This window comes from Schistocerca cancellata, chromosome 6 (assembly GCF_023864275.1).
Source record: "Schistocerca cancellata isolate TAMUIC-IGC-003103 chromosome 6, iqSchCanc2.1, whole genome shotgun sequence".
Taxonomy (NCBI): Eukaryota; Metazoa; Arthropoda; class Insecta; order Orthoptera; family Acrididae; genus Schistocerca; species Schistocerca cancellata.
The window spans coordinates 594,254,878-594,278,283 of NC_064631.1; the positions used below are offsets into that span (position 1 = coordinate 594,254,878).

Below are 23,406 nucleotides of genomic sequence, written 5' to 3' on the forward strand. Positions count from 1 at the left end.
GGGAGGACACCCTATCCATATTCCTCGAGAACCTCAACACCTTCTCCCCCATTCACTCCACCTTGTCCTATTCAACCAAACAAGCCACCTTTCTCAATGTTTAACTCCACCTCAAAGACGTCTACATTAGTACCTCTGTCCATATCGACTACCTCTTGTCATGCTCTGAAATGAGAAATGTTCTAGCCAGCATTGCCCACCACACACACACACACACACACACACACACACACACACACACACACACACAGCGGTATTCCTCCGCTCACCGAACCTACAAATGATGTCCTCATCCATCCCTACACTATCCCTGCTCCCAATCCATTGCCTCATGGCTCTTACTCCTGTCCCGCAAAGACAGGGCTACCTGTGAAACCAGTTATGAGATCTACAAGTTAAGCTTCAACCACTGTGCTGCATTCTACATGGGCACGACAACCAACAAGCTGCCTGTCTGCATGAATGGCCACCGACAAACTGTGGCCAAAAAACAACTGGACCACCCTGTTGCTGAGCATACCACCCAACATGACGTTCTTCATTTAAATGACTGCTTCACAGCCAGTACCACCTGGCTCCTTCCCATCAACATCAGCTCTTCATAACTGCGCAAGTGGGAACTCTCCTTTCAATATATCCTACTTCCCATAACCCTTCTGGCCTCAACCTTTCTTAGTCACTGTCCTTACCCGTGTAGTGCCTTCCTGTTCTCATTTCAGCACTACACAGCCCTCTATTCCACCAACACAACCAATCTGTTTACTTCTCTCCTTTTCCGCTACACCCCCCCACCCCTCTCTCTTCACCGCCCTCCATCTAGCCTCGCGACTGCACCTAGCTGTCCTATCCTCTCTCCAACTCATCGTAGCATGCCCCCGCAGCAGCAATTTACCATCCCCTACCCTTACCCTGCTATTCTCTCCTCCTCTCTGCCCCAGCATCTTCTTCACGCCACCCAATTCTCTCTGCCATCACGGGCTGCTGTTCATAGTTTGGCTTCAGCTGCCAGAGACTGTGGTCGTGTGTGTGTGTGTGTGTGTGTGTGTTTTTGTCATTTTTGACAATGGTCTTGTTAGCCGAAAGCTTATCGTGTGACAGTCTTTTTATTTCACCTATCTGTGACTCGGCATCTCCGCTATATGGTGAGTAGCAACTATCCTTTTCATAATATTGTTACATTCCACCCTGCATCTTTCAGTGTTTAAATAAACGCTATGATACACCCAATTATGATACTAAAGTATTGTTAATTTTTCAGGCAGACGAAAAAAATTAAAAATAACTGATAACAGTCCTTATACTAATTGACAGATATGGTTCAACAAACTGCCACATACTTTAAAAACTTGTGAAGCAAAGCTGTTCCACAGGGAGTTAAAGCTTTCCTATTGTTTGCATTCACTATGTGAATTTTGTAAGTTACATGTCTTCTACTGTAACTTGTAACATATTTGGAATAGCTAGAAGAATAAATGGTGCAGTATCATACGTGTTAATTATATTAATTTACTACACAACCCATGTATGACATTTGCAAAAGTCATCAGCTTGATGTCTACATGTAATAAATGTAAATAAATAAACTATTGCTGTACTGGCCTAATGATATAAAATTATTATTATTACTACTATTCTAGTGGCTATGAAACACAAGTTCTATTAAGCACCCTGTTTTTCAAGATTTTGAATAGTATATTACATTTTTTCCCAAATATTTTAAAAGGTGTATACTGCAGCTCAGTCGATTAACACCTAAGTGTGCAAGGTTAAGAATGAAGTCCAAATAACAAAGTTCCAGGAAAAATGTAGGAGAGCACAAAAACTTTTCAATGGAAGTATTCAAGTTCTGTATTATAAACTGGACACTTACAAAGCGCAACCTAGGAATGTTCTAGCAGTGTTACTCACAAAACTGTCAGCATTGTGGTGTTCAAAACAAGCTTCAAATTGACGACAGCTTAAAGTAAGCTTCTGAGAAACATTTTTGTCATCATTTGAAATCAACAACTCCAAGAAAATGAATAATAAGCCAATCAGTGTGATACGAGAACAATATGAAAAAGGGCTACTGAATATGCCAAACATAAGTTTCTTTGGACTGCAAGCATGGTAGGTCACTATTTGTAGGAGAAAAACATACTGCAAACACTGATTTGATAAAGCCTACTAATTTTAAAACTCAAAATGTTAAAAATGATCTGATTACATGTATTCATTTTGAAATTCAAAATACCACAAAGTAATGCAAATTTTCTGTCAAGATTATTTTACACATGAAGTAATAAGACCTTTAGTAGCAATCAGAAGGAAAATAAATGTAAGTAAACAACCACATTTAAATGCTCTGAAAGGTATATTCACAGAAAACCAATTCACTTAGAATGAGATGGGGAAGTGGAAATGTCCAAATTGAAAGCACCACACCAGCACTTGAACTAAGCAGTTTACAATAGACAGCCTAACAGTATTGTTGCAAACAGCTTTTATCACACTACTATTAAATGTAGCAATTGAGCAAGCAACAAAGAAAACAAAAGAAAAGTTCGGAGTAGGTATTAAAATCCATGGAGAAGAAATAAAAACTTTGAGGTTCGCCGATGACATTGTAATTCTGTCAGAGACAGCAAAGGACTTGGAAGAGCAGTTGAACGGAATGGACAGTGTCTTGAAAGGAGGGTATAAGATGAACATCAACAAAAACAAAACGAGGATAATGGAAGGTAGTCGAATTAAATCGGATGATGCTGAGGAAATTAGATTAGGAATTGAGACACTTAAAGTAGTGAAGGAGTTTAGCTATTTGGGGAGCAAAATAACTGATGATGGTCGAAGTAGAGAGGATATAAAATGTAGACTGGCTATGGCAAGGAAAGCGTTTCTGAAGAAGAAAAATTTGTTAACATCGAGTGTAGATTTAAGTGTCAGGAAGTCATTTCCTAAAGTATTTATATGGAGTGTAGCCATGTATGGATGTGAAACGTGGACGATAAATAGTTTAGACAAGAAGAGAATAGAAGCTTTCGCAATGTGGTGCTACAGAAGATTGCTGAAGATTAGATGGGTAGATCACATAACTAATGAGGAGGTATTGAATAGAATTGGGGAGAAGAGGAGCTTGTGGCACAACTTGACTAGAAGAAGGGATCGGTTGCTAGGACACGTTCTGAGGCATCAAGGGATCACCAATTTAGTATTGGAGGGCAGCGTGGAGGGTAAATATTGTAGAGGGAGACAAAGAGATGAATACACTAAGCAGATTCAGAAGGATATAGGCTGCAGTAGGTACTGGGAGATGAAGAAGCTTGCACAGTATAGAGTAGCATGGAGAGCTGCATCAAACCAGTCTCAGGACTGAAGACCACAACAACAACAACTATTAAATGTATGTAAAGCACCTCAACTGCTATAAACTTTTATATTGTGATAAAAGGCCAGTCATTTATCACACACAGAGCTTCACAGGTTTTAATTCATTGACATAAGTGTACATGCAAAATATACCATCTGTCAGTATCTTTACCATTTTTCCCCAGCACACATGACAAATTTAGCTTTTTCTGGTCTAGTATAATTAACATAGCATTAAAACTTTACTAAATATTTGTTAGTTCAATCTTAACAAAAGTAAGAGTGTAAGTAAGGCATGTGGAAGTGGAAGCAAGAAGAAAAACAGAAAGTTGTAACAAACAATTTAATAAATATACATTTTAAAAATGCAGACAATAAAAAACATAAATATAACAATCTTTGTCACAAGGAAAAAATATGGCTACATTGGGGAATTTCTGCAGTCAATAAAAAACATAAATATAACAATCTTTGTCACAAGGAAAAAATATGGCTACATTGGGGAATTTCTCAACTCTTGAAATCACTTTTTGACGGGGGACATTTCCTCTCTCTCATTATAACATACCATCAAATCTAATGGCTCAATATCTGCCAAGTTACTATGAGGTTGTTGTCACAGACAATTTACTCACAGGAAATTTTCCATCAAAAAAAGATAAAGGATTTTTTAAGTACATGTTTAGAAAATGACCACTATAAGATCACAATACTGAATGTGAAGGAGTAATCACTCTCCATTTTCTGCCTCAAAGCATACAATGAACTTGACTAGCTGAACTGAGACTTGTTACAATCCCGGCGAAGGCTGTAATACTCAAAAATGAATGACAAACATTATGATGGGTATGATGGATTGTAATGACTACGTAAGTCTGGATTTGGCTACGAGTTCACACAAGACTTGTCTGTTGAAGAGACAAGACAGTATGGCTCCAACAGCAGTGATATGCTGAAGATAGTTTAACTGGCCTGCATGGAATTAATAAAGAATAACAATAATATTGAAATAATTGCCCCCTCCATGAATATGTAATGGTATAGGACAAAACAATCACGCCATAAAAATGATGGATATGTTGCAGTTTTTATATAACACTTCATCAGATTCAGATCTGTTAACACGGCATATGCACAACAAGCCCAAAAAGTTCATGCTGAGGAAAGATAAAAAACAAAAAAGGGACAAATGTGAATGCAGATATGTTATCATGTCGTAGTCCGTACATAAGACTCTCCCTAGTCTGTATGTAAATGTATGTATGGTATTAGTACAGATCACAAATTTATCTCTTTCTAATGATGCACAATACTGTTTCCAAAAATTGTTCTTTAGTACATCTCATGCTTTTCTAGTGAAGGCAGGCTCCCAATTATTTGTATGTTGAACAAGTTTTCCTTACAAGACAATAACATACAATCTTAACAAGACCACATATCTTTCATAAATTTTCCTGTAGCAGGAACACTTTTACACAGGGATCTCAGCATTTTTCATTCTGTCTTCTATATATTCAATTAAACTTTTTGGATGAACTTTCAATCTGGCCAGTTCATTGTACTTAAGGCTAACAACTTTAAGACCAAGTCGCTTAAGATGCCTCTTTCGCATCACTTGTGGCCCTGTTAGGTGAACACCATCTGAACAATAATGTTCTGGCACATGGATTAGAAGAGCAACAAATAAGTTCCTATTCTGCCGCAAATTAAACTGCAGCATAGAAGCAGGCATATTACTGGGATGTAACAATATATCTATCACATACAGATCTAGGACAGGAAGCTGGTTTAATAGAACCAACGTGCTCACCCTGCTTGGATGACCTGTAATGTCTACAATTGTATCATATATTGTGTTGATCATGCGTTTTATGCGCCCATCTTGCCAGAGACTTTTCGCAGATCCATCTTTGGGTAGTAATGGTCCAGAATACTGCAAGCATTCTAAAGTCATGGCAATATCAAAAATAACTAGATTCTGTCTCAAAACTTGCAAGGACATTCCTGAGCGGGTAGTGTGCAACCTATCAAGGAAATAGGGATTAAAGATTTTTTTGACAAAATTAATTGGGTATTTCTCTAAATACACACAACTCAACATTATATCAACAATATCCTCAGGCCTAAATTGCACAAACTTACTGTGCACAGAATTCTCAAGGACTTGCCAAAACTTCCAGCCATTGGGAGGATCATAATCTAATATGCCAAATGGTGTAAACAGTGCTTTTATTAAAACAGGAGAAAGTTCTGATCCAAACTTTATGAAATACTCTCCACAACCGTGCAAAATAAAGTTATTTCGGAACCTAAATTTAACGCAATAATCCATTACGGCTCCCATTACCGCTGCGTTCTTTATCTTTAAACTCTTGGCTTTAATGTATCTTTCAAGACCTTTCTCCAAATTTTCATCTATATAGTTAACGGCACAAAATCCTGTAATGATCTGTAAAATTTCATCTTCTGTCACAACATGTATGTTTGTATTTGTCCATCTGGACAAGATGATTAAACTGCGTATTGGTTGAAGGTTGGTTTCGGCAAACACTGATAATATTTCTGCAACTGATGCGCCTGACAAACGCCACCAAACTGCTGCTAGCCGCTTTTCTAATATTTTAACGACAAAATTCCTACTGCTATCTAGATGTGCTAATATGCGATATACTTCAACTATGTTGTTCTCCGTTATATCTTTCTCCTTTTCTAACAAACCAGTCCATAACTTGTCGGTTTCACACAATGCATCTTTTTTGCTTTTTAACGATGCAAAAACATTAATAATTTCACAGATTTGCAAAACATCGAAGTTTCCATCAGAAGCACACACTAAAGCTGCATTGAAGAGCTTGTCCCGGTACTCTGTAGTATTCTTCAAAAATTTTACACGATTCAATAACTTTAAGCTTGCTAACAAAACGTCCGCCTGTGGGCTTGACACAATAGACTGAAAAATCTTCTCAAAAGCTTTGTCTCTAGTAAACACTTCCGGGGCCTCGTTGTATAAGCTGACATTACGAAACTGCTGATTGTTCTCTAATTCAACAATCCTCCTGAATGCCTGAAGTGCAACAAATGAAGTTTTTTCATCCAAAGGTATGGTTTCAAAAAGAACGTAGACCCCATTTTTTGTGGAACATCGGCTGAATGCATCTATAACTTCTTTCGCATCTTCCTCATAATGATTATCTTCGATCCTCGATGCTGTACTTTCAGAGGAAACATCTTCAGATGGCAGAACCTCAGCGTCTTTCACTTTCCGCACTATCGTCGGAAGTTCTTGAATATCCAAACCATCTTGAACTATAATCGTTGTCTGACCTAACTCACTATTCTTTTTACTGCTATATCTCAATACGGAAGCTGTCAAACATCTAGCACACGAAAAATTACTTTTGACAAAACTTTTGCTAGACAATTGAAGAGCTAATGTAATGGCGCGAGCCATTGCAGTACGCTCATTTCGCGTTCTTTTCTCTGTAAATCAACTGTTTTCAAATTACGCTCCAAAACTTCATCAAACCAATATATAAACACAAACATACACATAGCACAACTATGCACCACACAAAGATCTTATTTCACAACAACAAATACGTTTCATATTATCTTTGCGTATAGTTTCTTGAACAGTGAGCTCTCGCAAGCATAGAGGTTTATGCTCGGAACACATGTCAGTGAGTTCACTGGATAGCGCCCAGTACATCATCAAGCGACGATTCTACAACGCGTTTAAATTAGATTAACACAGAAGATGACCTAGAACAAGCTTAACTCGGAAATCTGCGTTGTATAAACGTTAAATGCCAGACTACATCGTTGCGAAGTAGGATCAACTTCGGCGAAAATTCGGGTATCAAAGTCTTTTAACAATGTAGTGACACCCATTAATTTTTGAGACATCAAACACGTACCGAAACTGCTACGGCAACTGCACCCGCATTAATGAATAAAACATAAGCAAGTATACCTAAGTAATTTAGCAACTTGTTATTTATCAGGCATTGCTTACATCACTGTTTCGGTAGCTCAGGGATTGCATTCTGGTCTCTGGTGTCAAATAATTCAGGTTCAAATCCACGTTAATTCTAGGATCTTTTGTCTATTTGATACTACTTTGTCTACTGGTGGAGGAGGATATTAGTGTTTAACATCCCTTCGACAACTAGGACATTACTTTCTCTACGTAACGACCATAAAGATAATTACAACAACGCTATTTTTGAAACCAAACCACTCTTCGGTTTTCCGAGCGTTCTGAGCCACTGTGGTGGGCGCAAGAAACTTAATGTCTGCATTCGAAGAGCGATAATCGTGTCGATATCCGATTTTGGCGGTGTTGCCAAACAAGTTTCTTGTAAACTTAGATCAACACTCAACCTTCTTTAGTGGATTCAACTCTAGTCTTGTACAACAGGGCGCAGTACTGAACAGAGCTCAAGTTTCTAAACTAACGTCAAAACTGTTCCCCCAACAGGGATGTTTATACAAGCGGCCCAGATTTTAGTTATAGCTCGTGGCTCATAGAGCTAGTCACAAAAGTTTACTGACCTAGAGCCTACGAAAGCTAGACTACTCCCTGCCTCCAACTCTGATTGAAAATTTGGACTTAGTTGATGTGTCCTTAACTAACATTTAATTATAACAAATGGTTCCTACAGTGATATGTTTGTGATAAAGTTCAATGCGCCGTTGTCCTGAAAAAGCATACTATCATAACTCGAAAGGTCTAATACGGAAACAACGAAATACGATGAACCTTCTCAATATTAACGAGCATGGCATGTGACGTCACCGATTTCCGACTTCAGATGTACGCGAGTCGAAAGCGATTATGGCTTCCGCTTTTTTTAATCGCTCGTCATTCTGTGGTTGTATTAAAAGCGAGATAGTATGTGTGCAAAATCTTGCTGAAAGTTTGCTTAGTGTATAATTGCATGCACAAAAGCAGTAAAACTACGAAGATATCTCGTTTCATGTGCGTACTGTTAAAAATATTTTCTGTTGACGGTTTTGTTCATTTGTGTTATACACGAGCAGAAAGAAGTCTCATGTGTTAAACTTTGCGTGAATATGTGAATTTATCATTTTAGGCTACGTTCCATAATTTTCGTACGGACTGCATGTACCCTGCTCCTGTGTTTCGATTTCCAAACACATGGCGGACGGTTGTTCAATTTGCTTCACTATGATCGCGGTGTTGCCCCTCTATGGTATTCTATCTCTTTAGAAAGAACACTTGACGGAAAATAGATTCAAGAGCTAAAACGTAGTTCATCATTCACACTCGATTAAGCGATCGTTTTACTGCCACATAGGCATGTACCGTTTGCAGTTTGCTACGAAAACAAAGCACAATAATAAAAAAATAAAGATTAAGAAGAAACACAAGCTCAAAATCCACTACTATGCAGGTGAACGCGCGGTGAAAACTTCTGATATTGGGAGACGAAGACACCGTCACACCTACAGTGGGAATAAAGGTGGATTCACGGATCGTCACCGTCACACAAAAAGCTTCTTCTCTGTAGTTCAAATGGCGGCATCCATACAGGCCGTCAGCGGAATGCCATCACAAGTCACGTTACGTCAAGGTTTCTCGAGAAGAATGCTTCGATGGGCCATTGACGGAGTCACGTGATATTATCCTGTTGCTGCCAGCAAGTAGCACCCCATATTTGTTTTGTTTAGTTCAGCAAAATGGTCCATGTAGACATATCTTAAGCAAACCCTCAGTTTCTGCCATGGTGATATTGGACCCCTAAATCTTTAATTTCTCTTCATAATTTTTATTTTTATCTAGCCTAACAGGTAAGGAACTGTAGTTTAGACATTCTGAAATATTTTTAGAACGATGACTCCTCCTCTTCCAGCTCCTTGTAAAGAGTGTGGAACTCTCTTTCAGTCTCGATTTTTTAACTTTTTTTTCTTTTCTAAAACAGACTTTTTGATTGCTGTTCCTGTTCCTCATCATCAAGTGCAAACAGCAATCGTTGCAAGTTGCTTTAAACAAATTTTAGCATTTTGTGACGATCTAACATGAACTACGAAATAGCGAGTCTGGTGGCTATTTTATGAGCCAGCTGTAAAGTCACGACGTTTTTTCGACATTGATATGCCATGTCAGGAATTCCTCTGGCCGTCGACACTCAAAAATAGTGATGGTAACGTTCCGAAAATTGTAAATCCACCTTAAAGGCCAATGCACAATGGCCGTCACGGCTCGTCACGTCGTGAAGTATTCACACTCAGTGTTCGTCATGTGACGGCACGACACGTCAAGTCACGTGATCTCAACTCGCACAGCTGTCCTCAATTACTTCTTCCGCGGGAATTGCGATCTTGACAAGGTGGTTATCAAAATTGCTTTCACGCGCCAAGTGCACATACACAATGCGGCATCTTACATACGTGTACGCTGAAGTCAACATTTGTACGAAAATGATATTTATTGGATTCGAATGGTTTGCAGCTTGTAGGGATGGCTTGTATATCGGAGAAGCAACAGAGAAGTACAGAACGGCACAAAAAAAGAGTATGGATTCGAAAAATGTCGTTATGTGCTACAGAAAGGGAATTTCGCACACTATATAAGGAGCTCAAGGAAAAGGGATCTGTATTTAATAATTTAAGGAAGACGAAGCATCAATTTTTTGGTTGATTTACGTCATGTTCCACACAGAAATACTAAATGGAACACAGTGTTGCAAGCTGTATCGCATCCCATGAAAAAATGGTTTGTTTAACGTTAAGTTTAGTTGCTAGTCCAGTGCAAATTTCTGTGCAGTAGTCATGTCTCCGTCCAATACCTTTCCCTTCAAGATTTACAAGTTACACTTACATCCGGTCTTTGGCTTTTAATAGTTAGAATGCCTCATTTGTACTGGGGTTAGCTAATGAAACAGCCTAAATATTGATCACTGATGCGTGTAAAATTGTTTGACACACAATCCAGAGGGCTTCTTAACAATACACAAGCCTACCACAAGCACATACTTACAAAAACAAGTTGCAGTGTCTGAAGGTTTCAGTCCATTTCTCTATGAGACACTACAAATGCCTCACAACATACAAATAAATTCCACCTGCTAATCAATCTGATTCTACCCACAGTACTTTTTTCACCTAAGTTGTAGCCAAATTGCAATCCATTTCATTGTCAAATATTAAATGCAGTACAGGTATGTATAATAATCCACTCTATAAATGCAGTAGAGAGCAAGTACTTTAACAAGCTCATCTCGTGTAACACCATTCAGATTGCTGCCTCACTGCTTCAATTAATCTTTCGTCATTTATTACAAATTTTAACAAAAAATATCGAATTGAAACAATTTATAACAAATAATGAACAACAAACAACTGATAACAATCACAAGAACTGCAACAAAACAAAACACAGCTCATTCCTTCCTGATATGCAGCTGTGCATCGGGAAGAAATGAGCTTGGTGGGGTGGGGGGGCACATGATTAACAACAGATGGACGACATCAGCCATCAAAACTTCTTTCCTGAGAAATCTTGATGGTACCATGGCATACCATGATGGGATTGGTTGGGCAGTGTGGACGCTGCCATTTGAAATGCATTGCACATTGTGTCAACAGGACGCAACATGATGTGACGGCCAGTGTGAATTGGCCTTCAGTATCTTCCCAAGTGAAGTGTGATGTATACTTTTGGAGTATGCAAACAGTGAATTATAACTGTTCATTGACTGAGTTTTTGTTCTTAGTTGCTTTCTGTTTCAATAAAGTAGAGATATCCAATATGTGGGTATTGTAATTTGCTTACATAAAGCCCGAGACGAAAACAGTTCATGAACAGAAAGGTATGGTCGCATTTTGCATTATTTTTTCATAGTCGTGGAAGATGTGGCAAAATTGTTGTTCACAACTGGCAAAGAGATTCAGCCGTTATAAAGGGAGATTGAAGTACTGGAAGTTTATACAAGAATGAGTGATGACAGCCCAGGCACAACTAACTTTCCAGCTCTGGACATATCTTCCATGCCACAAACACACCCCTGTGTTGTGTGCCCTAATTTCACCTAACAGAACATCACGGAGGGCCAGGAGCAGTTTACACTGGCAGTCAGTAATTTAAACCTACCATGCACTCAAGACTGCATCGATCACTTGTTGCACCATGCCACCAAAACAAAAGTTCAAGTAGGTGTCGTATCACGAGAAAAGACATGACAAGAACCCATCAGAATTCTGATGACACTTATGGGCTATGGTGGAAGTTAGTGTGATCTTCACACAGTTGCTACTCCATATCTGGCAACAATAACTGCCTTCACGGGTGTATTTAACACTGATGCAAAAGGGGCAGCCCTTGGATAAATTGTCACAGATAGCTGATCGCCCACACAGCACATCAAACTCAGCAGTGGCTGTAGCATCAGTGGATACAGATGCTGCATGTAGCAGTTAGGCATTGGTCCCATCAGAACAACATATGCATTGTTGCGTGGTGGTGTCATTTTGTCAGACTCCAAGTAGGACCAGATCTCATCAAGATTTACAAATCATGCTGGAAAAAGATGGCCAAACAATTGCAGGTATTGGAGCTTTGGATGAGTTCAGGCAAGTGGCCATGGGCACAAAGTTCTACTCATCTACCACCTTAAGACTGCATCCAAGCTCAAGATATACAATTGACCATATGTTGGTCTCATAGAAGGTTTCGTCTGCATGCTACTAAATGAACAATGCCATGTGATTACCAAAATGGCTAGAACAGTCTGCAATAGGTGCTATGGACCACAGAAACTCCAAGTTGTGCCAATGATATATGAAAATTGCCTAGCAGTAGTTCCTGGACCACAGTGTAGTAATAACATACCCATAGAGAATGCAGAACCACCTGCCCTCACATCAATTGGCAGTTCAACAGAAATGTATGAGAACATCGCACTGGCTGCACAATGCAGACAGATGATCTGGATTAGTATTTCTGATGGAGACTGGTTCCAAAGCCAGTCCTCAGCTGACCACTACACACCAGACATTACAGCATTGAGCCACTGTAGCTATTAGCTGTGCATAATTCTAGTGATCATAAGGAGTTGGTAATCAACGTCGGTTTCACTACTTGTATGAAGTGGGTTTTGGTAGTGGCTGACATTTCCCCACCTATCTTAGAAGCAGATTTCCTTATACATTTTGTGCTGTCAGTGGATCTGTCACAGGCCCAGCTCATAAATGAAGCCAGAAGCAGCAAAGTCAGTTTGCACAGTATGATCCCAGGACTGTCAGCCTCATGGTCTGTCCTTGGAACTGCGCCAGATAAAATCCTGGAAATTAAAACAGTTTTTGGAGAGATTTTGCATCCCAGTATCATATGGTGGTCAGACAGTCCCTGGGCATCCCCAGTACATTTGGTCTGGAAGAGAGATAGTATTTGGCATCCTTGTGGTAAAAATGCCTGGGCAGTTCCAGACAAATATTCTATTCTACATATTCAAAAATTCACAAATGCATTGGCTGGCACAACAGTTTTTACTCTGGATTGGTGAAAGGCCTATAACCAGATGCCTGTAGCACTTATGGATGTTCACAAGACAGTAGTGATCACAAATTTTGGCAATTTCAAGTTGGGATGAATAACGTTCAGATTAAAAATGTGGCTCAAACATCGCAAACAGTTCAATGAAAAAGTGCTGCAGGCACTGCCATTTTGTTTTGCATATCTCCATAATGTTTTGGTATTCTCTGCTGATGCAAAATCATTTCAGGCATGTGGCTGAAGTGTGGATTGGTTACAAGATTACAGTGTGGTACTGAACGACGACAAGTGAAGTGACCTTTCTTGGGTAAAGAGTTTCACATGATGGAACCTTTCTGCTAGCAAAAAAAGTGGCTTTATTGCAAGAGCTGCTATGTCCGAAAAATTAACAAAAACTATGATGGCTGGTAGGCCACCATTTAGCAGCCAAAGTGGCTTTTCAGGCACATCTAACGGATGTACTTGCCTGCCACAACACTAAAGTGAAGCATTTACTGAAGTGGACTTTGGAGATGGACAAGGTCTTCCATGAAACTTCCTGGCAGATTAAAACTGTGTGCCCGACCGAGACTCGAACTCGGGACCTTTGCCTTTCGCGGGCAAGTGCTCTACCAACTGAGCTACCGAAGCACGACTCACGCCCGGTACTCACAGCTTTACTTCTGCCAGTACCTCGTCTCCTACCTTCCAAACTTTACAGAAGCTCTCCTGCGAACCTTGCAGAACTAGCACTCCTGAAAGAAAGGATATTGCGGAGACATGGCTTAGCCACAGCCTGGGGGATGTTTCCAGAATGAGATTTTCACTCTGCAGCGGAGTGTGCACTGATATGAAACTTCCTGGCAGATTAAAACTGTGTGCCCGACTGAGACTCGAACTCGGGACCTTTGCCTTTCGCGGGCAAGTGCTCTACCAACTGAGCTACCGAAGCACGACTCACGCCCGGTACTCACAGCTTTACTTCTGCCAGTACCTCATCTCCTACCTTCCAAACTTTACAGAAGCTCTCCTGCGAACCTTGCAGAACTAGCACTCCTGAAAGAAAGGATATTGCGGAGACATGGCTTAGCCACAGCCTGGGGGAAGTTTCCAGAATGAGATTTTCACTCTGCAGCGGAGTGTGCGCTGATATGAAACTTCCTGGCAGATTAAAACTGTGTGCCCGACCGAGACTCGAACTCGGGACCTTTGCCTTTCGCGGGCAAGTGCTCTACCAACTGAGCTACCGAAGCACGACTCACGCCCGGTACTCACAGCTTTACTTCTGCCAGTACCTCGTCTCCTACCTTCCAAACTTTTCTCATTCTGGAAACATCCCCCAGGCTGTGGCTAAGCCATGTCTCCGCAATATCCTTTCTTTCAGGAGTGCTAGTTCTGCAAGGTTCGCAGGAGAGCTTCTGTAAAGTTTGGAAGGTAGGAGACAAGGTACTGGCAGAAGTAAAGCTGTGAGTACCGGGCGTGAGTCGTGCTTCGGTAGCTCAGTTGGTAGAGCACTTGCCCGCGAAAGGCAAAGGTCCCGAGTTCGAGTCTCGGTCGGGCACACAGTTTTAATCTGCCAGGAAGTTTCATATCAGCGCACACTCCGCTGCAGAGTGAAAATCTCATTCTGGAAGGTCTTCCATGTTTCCCAGAACAGTCGTGCGCAAGCAATGTCACTTGCCCACCTTGTACAAGCCACACAGTTAGCTACAGCGGTCAGTGCCAGTCAGACCACAATTGGAACTGCCCCCCTTCCCCCCCCCCCCCCGCCCCCATCCCACCCCACAAAGAAGCTACTGCCACAGCAAACATCAGACAACCTGTAGTGCCCATGATAGCCCCCTAAATGGGTTAGGTGTGAACTGCACACCAGAGACTGCTACTAAGGTAGATCAGGCAACTCTCCATCCAGTTCAGATAACAAAATTAATAGGAGACGCAGAAGTATCAGTTCAAGGTTCAACAGTCTCCTACAAGTGAGAGTATTAAAATCCTCGTTTTAATTTCTACAGCACTCACAACAAAGTGCCAGAGTTTAAAGTGCTCCTGAAAAGTGGTGAAGTTCACATATACTAGGTACAGAAAGTGGATTGAAACATGAAGACTCAGAATTAGGGCATAAATTTATAACTGGATCTTTTTGTTGACTAATAGAGACAGCCCAAAAAACTTTAGAGAATAACTCAGTGCACTTGTACAAAAGTTCCCCAAATGTACTATAATCATCTGAGTATACTTTAATCATTCAACAATTAGTTAAGATACAGTTTTATGAGTGATGGGTGTGGCAAGACATCCTGTGAAACATTACTGAATGCTTTTTCTGAAAACTGCCTACAACAGATAGTTTGGTACCCTACTCACGGTGGAAATATATTAGATCTAATGGGAACAAATAGACCTGATCTCTTTGAGGATGTCCCCATTAAAACTGGTATCAGTGACACTGAGGCAGTTGTAACAAAGTACACAGAATGACTAAAACAAGGAGAAATATTTATCTGTTTGGCAAACCAGGTAAAGAAGCAGTAGTCTCATAGATCAGTGAGGAATCTGAAACGTGTGGCTAAAGGCAGCAGCATATACAGGATCTGTGGCTCATGTTTAAAATAATAATTATTGATCATCCACAGGATAGATATGTATGCAGTAGAGCAGTATGTGATGGGAGGTGCCCTCCATGGTAAACAGTCACTGCAAAGAAACTCACAATGAAACAGATTCTATCACATAATGTGCATAAAACAAAGCAAAATGCTATAGAGTGAGATGTTGAATGAAACTCATTTGGCTGTCAAGAGGGCTATGCATGAAGCTTTCAGTGACTGCTGTAGCAGAATATTGTCAAAAGATCTTTCACAAAACCCAAAGAAATTCTGGTCATATCTAAAGGCTGTTAGCAGCAACAGAGTTTGTATGTAGTCACTCATGGATGAGACAGCAACTGAACCTGAGGGTAGCACAGTAAAATCAGAAATGTTTAACTCCATTTTCAAATGTTCCTCTCCAAAGCAAAATCCAGGAGTATTGCCCCAACGTAATTCTCGTACCACTGAAAAAATGAGTGAAATAGATACCAGTATTTGTGGAACTGAAAAACAGCTGAAATCACAAAAGTTAAACAAAGCTCAGGGTGTGATGGTATCGCTACTCGGTTCTATACCAAATTTGTGGCTGAGTTAACCTCTCTTTCAATTCAATCTACTGTAGGTCCCCCAAAGAAAAAACCTGCCCAGCAGTTGGGAAGAAAGCACTGATTACACATAATAAGATATCTCAAACAGAATGATCTGCTCCATTCCAAAAACATTGATCATGTGAAGAAAAAGTTCATACTTTTTTCATATGACATACAGAAAGCTGTGGATCAAGGCACTCAGGTAGATGCAATATTTATAGATTTCAAACAAGCATTTGACTCAGTGCCACATATATGCTTATTATCAAAAGTATGATTGTACAGGGTATCAAGCAATGTTTGTGACCAGATTAAGGATATTTTGGTAGGAAGGATTCAGCAAGTTATCTAGGATGGACAGTCACTGGCAGATGTAGAAGTATCTTTTTATGTGCCCCAAGGAATTGTGTACAGACCCTTGCTGTACGTGTTGTATATTAATGACCTTGTGAACAATATTAATAGTAATCTCTCAGATGATGCAGTTAACTATAATGAAGTACTGTCTGAAAGAAGCAGCACAGTCAGTCTAATTTGTTAAGGTTTCAAAGTTGTGCAAAGACCGGTAACTTCCTTTAAACATTGAGAAATGTAAAATTGTGCTGTTCTCAATATGGAAAAATGTATTATCCTTGGATTAAAAACTTAATGAGTCACAGCTGGGATCAGTCAACTCATACAAATGTCTGGGTGTAACCCTATGTAAGGATATGAAATGGAACAATCACATAGCTTCAGTCATATTCAAGAAGGTGGCAGACTTTGGTTTATTGATAGAACACTAGGAAAATGCAATCAGTCTACAAAGGAGATTGTTTGAAAATCACAAGTGCAGCCCATCCTAGATTAGTGCTCAAGTGTATGGGACCCATACCAAATAGAACTAACGAAGTATACTGAACAGATACTAAGAAGGGCTACATGAATGGTCACAGGCTTGTTTGACCGATGAGAGAGTATCAAGAAGCCGAGGAAAGAACTGAGGCTGGTGCTCTATGTAACACCGAATGGGATCTCACACAATGTAATCTCAATGAACTTGAGATAAACAAATCACAACAACAGGGTGCAGTGCTGTAATCACGGAATGCAGTCATCCAGGATATGGGTACACTGCCACAAAATTGGTCGGTTGATTGGTGAATAAACTGGTGGGTGTGTAGGGGCCTTAAACTCATATTTTAGTAGATGGTGTCACTACCCCTCCATTAATGTCAACCTGAAAACATTCTTCCTGATAAACGCGGATGTTCCACTAAGTTCTGTTGGCAACCTGTGTGAATGCCACCATGTGAAATACATTGTGGAAATCTTTTGACAATCCACTCCATTCTATCCAGTGACCTTTACCATTTAACCAGTATTATATGCACAAGTACTCTGCCCACCAAATCGTAAAGTTAATATATATTAGGATAAGTGTGGACATTACTGAAAATAATAATCCCAAGCTACTGAATATATCTGATCTATTATCTCTGCCATTTACAATATTTTTATGTCTACAATGATGCGTTAAGGACATACGGGCTTATATTTTTACGGTGAATACAGTAAAAATATTGTGACAAATTCTTATGCACCTACTTACTAAAAAATGACATACAAAAAAAGGAACTAACGACGCAGATACCCACCTGAAAATATATTGTCCATCTGTATATAGTACTTATTTGAACTTAAATTATGTACTGTAGTTTGAATTGTTGAAGCAGTTTATACACCTATTTCTTTTCATCTATGTATTACTTCATTCTTCCCACATCCTTGAATTTATCAGCACGTGGATCTATAAGACATGACCTGTCAGGGTGTTATGACAAATGAGATTGGACTAAAACCAAAGCTAAGTGTTTCATCCTAATTATCTGGAACATCCTACCGGTTGCTCACCTGCATGTGTGAAATGTGGTATTAAATGTTGCATGCACTACAACAGAGACAAACATGCCACATTCACTCAGTGCCTATCATTGACAATTTGTGTACATAGTTCTGAGCAAAAAGACTGAATGCCATAGGAGAGGCAAAGCCATGACCTGAGTGAAGCAAACTGAACAACCCTCCACCATGTTTTGGAAGTCCAAAGAAAGGGGTGTGATGTAGGACAAAGGCAGATAAGTGACAAATAATTACAAGGTAAGTCCTACTGTCAATGTTTAGCAATTAAAGCCAGAAGTGAAATTACCCCTGATAATGAAGGATGAACACTGGCATACACAATCTTTCAGCATGAGGAGGATTACCGGGTTGGTTGCACCAAACCACCTCCATTTAGCAGCAGTTCATTTATTAACCTTAACACATACAAGGATCACAAAGAACTGATCTGAACATGGCGGAACAGCCAAAGATAATGTTTAGAGTCCAAAGATGAATGCATATCGATGTTGGGGTCAATTTCATTGGCACTACATAGTCCCCCCCCCCCCCCCCCCCGCAATACTCTTGAGAGGCCACGGGGAGGGGGGGGGGGGGGGGTGGTGACTACGGCGTCCGCGGGAGCCTGACCACGGTCAGCTCGACAGTGTCGTCGGGGAGCTGTGTGGGTAGATGTCGTGAAGGAAGGTTCGGCCACCAAACCTGGAAGTCGTTGAAGTGAGCCGGGCATCGTACTGGGTGTGCTGGTCGTGCGGCGACAGGTAGGCCGGCGGCTTGCGGGTGGAACGGAGCGATGACGACGATGTCTCCGGTGGACGTGGCGAACACACAAAGCATGTCCACGTCGACGTCGGGGCGGGAGGGGAACACATTTCACCAGGTGGTAGGGTATGGTGGAGGTTGTGTCATGAGCACTGGATGAAGAGAAACACATGACAAACAGTGTATAATTGTGCAGTATTATTGAGATGTCATGGATTATGTCCAAGGGGACAGGCAAAAACACCACGGGTGAGGGCACATTCAAGATGGGGGGGGGGGGGGGGGGGCGTGAGAAACCTTGACAGGGCGAGGCAGGCGACGGTGGAGACGTTGAAGGGACTGGCAAAGGGCCCGGTGGCAAGGGCATGATCGTAGGTAAGCTCGACATGGGGAGCATGTGGTCACTCAACGGAGAGCATGAGACCGGCATAGGAGGCGAGGTCAGATGAGAGCTCAACAATTGGAGCTGGAAGTCACATGATCGAGTGTGTAAGTCCGACATGGAGGGAGTGGTCGGAGCATCCTGAGCCACGACAGGGAGTGGCGTAGTGATGGCCTGAAGGGGGGTAGAAGAAGGCTTGACATGAGGAGGCTTAAGTCTGTTGAGTGAGACTGTAACAGCTGAATCTTTCATCTGGATGTCATACGTGTTGGCTGAGCGCCGGAGAACTCGGTACGGGCCGGTATATGGAGGTTGGAGGGGAGCATGGACAGTGTCAGCTCGGAGCATGACATACTCGCAATTGTCCAGAGATTTTGGGACGTGAACCTTAGGGCGGGAATGGCTGGCAGGCGGAGGGATACGGAGGTTGATGAAGTGGCGTTTGACACGGTCCACGAAGGTAAGTCAGACTGAGGGAGAGAAGTGGAAGGGCTCACAAGTTCGCCAGGGAGAACAACGTTCTGGCCGTCTACGAACTCGACTATTGTGCCTTTGAGGTCTTCCTTATAGATCGCACGAATGCCGAGTAGCACAAAGGGACGTGCCTCCATCCATAGAGAGTCGTGGCATCGAAGAGCCGCCTTGAAAGTGCGGTACCAGTCCTCAACTAGCCCGTTACTTTGTGGGTGAAATGCTGTGGTATGGATGCGCCGGATGCCGCAAATGTTACAAATCTCTTTGAACAAAGCCGACTCAAATTTTCTGCCCTGGTCAATCGTGATGATAGCTGGACATCCAAAACGCGATACCCATGACTCGACGAAAGCTCAAGCAACAGTTTCTGCTGTAATATTGGGGAGGGGGACAGCCTCGACCCAGCAAGTTGTTCGGTCGATAGACAAGAGAACATAACGAAAGCTGTTAGAGGGGGAGAGAGGGCCGACAATGTCAATATGACGCAGTAGCGTGCCCATTGCTGGAAATCCTTGTTGACATTTCTCCACACAAAGTGCTCCGCTATGAGGCAGGCAGACGCACGAACACCAGGGTGGGCTAAATTATGCAATGTGTTGAAGACAGCTCGACAGAGCGTGGTTGGGATAAAGGGGCAGTTCAGAGAGGTCTAACAGCGAATGGACGGCGTTGAATCGTGAAAGGAAATCAGCAACTATATTGTCAGCACCCTTTACGTGTCTGACATTGGTGGTGAACTGAGATACGAAGTCTATGTATATGAAGCGGCGAGGAGGCGGGTCAGCTGGCGGGTTTGTAATGGCCGCAGCCAGAGGTTTGTGGTCCTTTAAAACATACAAAGGACATCCCTCAACATCAGTCTTAAAATGCTTGATTGCTTCGTAGCCCGTGAGCAACTCCCTGTCAAATGCGGAATATTTCCATTGTGCATTGGTGAGCTTGCGCGAGAAGAACTGCAGAGGCGAAGTTTGACCGTCGATTGTCTGGCTAAGGACAGCGACGATGGCAGTATCGCTCGCGTCTGTGGTGATGAAAAGCTGCGCATTGGGATGAGGATGCGCGATGGTGCAGGCCTCGGCAAGAAGATTTTTGAGGGCAGTGAGAGTCAGTCATAGCAGAGGTCCATGGAACGGGCCGAGATCCAGAAGTGTTGGTACCTGCCAAGGCATCCATAAGTGGAGCCCGAATCTCCGCAGCCCGAGGTAGATGTCGGCGATAATAATTAACTGTCCCAAGAAAGTGCCGGAGCTCTTTAAATGACGAAGGTCTGGGTAGATTTAGTATTGTTTGTACTTTCTCAGGGGGTGGTGAAATGCCGTTGGCAGAGACACAAAAACCAAGAAAAGTGACAACGGGTTGATGTAGCTGCAATTTGTCCTGGTTGGTCTCGATGCCTGCTGCTGCGAGAGTGTTCATAACAATTTACACATGTTGAATGTTGTCCTCGACCAAGGAGCTGAACACAAGAATGTTATCAAGATATGCAAAGCAGAATTTTAGGTCGAATAGCACTTCGTTGATGAAGTGTTGCCAGGTCTGCGTTGCATTTTTCAGACCGGAGGGCATGAATCGAAACTTAAATAACCCGATCGGGATGGTGATTGCTGTCTTCTCGATGTCTTCAGGTGCCATGGGGATCTGGTGGTAGGCCCGTTTGCAATCAATGTCAGAGAACGTGGTCGCACCTGCGAGGGAACTGGTAAAGTCGGTAATGTTGGGTATGGGGTAGGTGTCCATAATTGTTCGTGCGTTTAGTTGACGGTAGTCTCCGCACATGCGCCAGGACCCGTCAAATGTATGGGTGTAGACCAGCTACTGGCAGAGGGTTCAATGACGCCGGAGCTTAGTAGTTCAGAAATCTAATTTTTAAGGTCGGAGAGGCACTCGGGATAAAGTCGACGTCATTTACTGGAGATTTGCCGTGATTTGAGGTGATGGCCAGTGTAGATGCCGCCATTTAAAATGTATTGTGGAATGTTTTCATGTGCTGTGATGTGATGCGATGGGCAGTGTGAACTGGCCTTTAAGGTCTATGGCATGGATTCTGATGAAACAAGCTTTATTACACATGCAAACAAATACATCAATGTGCACAAAACACAGCACAGTTACAGAACATAAATGCAAAAATATGTACACCAATTTTCAACCTTTTTCCAGATAATGTGTGCATTTATGTTCTGAACACACAGCAGGCACAATTCCAAAAAGGAATTCGGTATTTGTGTGGCTTACAAAATGATAAGATTACATTAGATTTGATTAGATTCACTTTTTGTTCCATAGACCCAAAAAATGAGATGATTCCCATGGATATTCCCATGGATGTGGAACATGTCAAAAGTACAATATAAATAACACAAAACATTTGAATATAATACTTACTACTCTGATCATTTGTCAGCAGATTGTCAAAATAGGTGCCTACACTGTCAGAATGGAACATTGTTATTCATTTTTAATAAATTTATCATGCACAAAATACCTAATCTTGACTTGTGATGAAGTGTTGTCAAAACTGAAATCTAACACACATTTTTATTTATGCTGGTCTACCAGTCCCTGTTAAGATATTTATCTATAGAGTAGAAGGAGTTGCCTATCGAAAAGGCTTTCAAACTCTTTTTAAACTGTGCTTTATCTGAAACCAAGTTTTTTTATGGTTGCTGGCAATTTACTGAAAATGTGTGTTCTTAAATATTGGAGCCCATTTTGGACCAAGGTAAGTGATTTTAAGTCTTTATGTAGATTGTTCTTATTGTAGTATTGATACTATGTATTGAGCTATTGGTTGGAAACAGAGATAGATTACTTGCAACAAATTTCATTAAGGAATAAATGTAATGGGAAGCAGTGGTTAGAATAGAAAGTTCCTTGAAAAGGTTTCTATTTGATGTTCTTGAATTTACACCACAAATGATTCTTAACACACGCTTTTGCACGCTAAATACTTTTGCTCAGTTTGATGAGTTACCCCAGAATACGATCCCTGACATAATATAATGAAAGTAAACAAAGTATGCAAGATTTTTTTAATATTTATATCCCATACATCTGACATCATTCTCACTGCAAACACAGACTTGTTTGAGCACTTCAGCAATTCTGTGGTATGACCTTCCCAACTGAATTTATTATTGAGTTGTAATCCCAGAAATTTAACAATGTCAAGCTCTCTAATCAGCATGTCTTCATATGTTATATACATGCTGGAAGGAAATCTCTTATAGGTTCTGAACTGCATATAATGGGTCTTTTCAAAGTTTAATGACAGAGAATTAGCTTTAAACCATTTATTAATACCAGTGAAAATTTTATTAGCAACTATTTCTAAATCTGTACTTGACTTGTTACTTATTTCAATGTTTCTATCATCTGCATACAAAACAAACTTAGCATCTGGTAATGTAACAGATGAGAGGTAATTAATGTACACAAGAAAAAGCAACGTACCCAACATGGAACCATTAGGAATATCACATATAATTAATTCCCAATCAGATGAAGACTGACTGCTTATTGCACAGGTATTTCACAACGACACCCTTTGTTTCCTGTTAATTAGATAAGACTCAAACCGTTTTGCTGCTTGCCGGTGAAACCATAATATTCTCATTTACTTAAAAGAATGCTGTGGTTCACGCCACAGTCAAAGGCTTTTGATAGGTCACAAACTCTCTTGCTTTCAAAACAACTGCAGAAAGACTTCCAGATACACGGCAGCAAACAGTACAGCAAGCACTGCAGGAGGCACTGGATAATGTGCCACAGCCTCTCTGTATATTCTCTATCACTTTGGTTTCATGATAATTTAACATCAACATGTTTTGATATCTTTGCCTGTGATTCCTTATTAGGTGGGCCCATTTTTGCTGCTACTATCCA

The 23,406-nt window shown here is 41.1% G+C and overlaps 2 protein-coding genes across 3 annotated transcripts in view; both read right to left on the reverse strand.

The window, feature by feature from the left end:
* Positions 1–23,406, reverse strand: part of LOC126088618 (xaa-Pro dipeptidase) — an 884,445-nt gene that overhangs the window by 52,542 nt on the left and 808,497 nt on the right. The window lies entirely within an intron of this gene.
* On the reverse strand, positions 4,020–6,962 carry LOC126088617 (FAST kinase domain-containing protein 3, mitochondrial-like). The gene has a single exon (XM_049906846.1). The coding sequence runs from the start codon at positions 6,797–6,799 to the stop codon at positions 4,820–4,822; it is 1,980 nt and encodes a 659-aa protein (XP_049762803.1). The 5' UTR covers positions 6,800–6,962; the 3' UTR covers positions 4,020–4,819.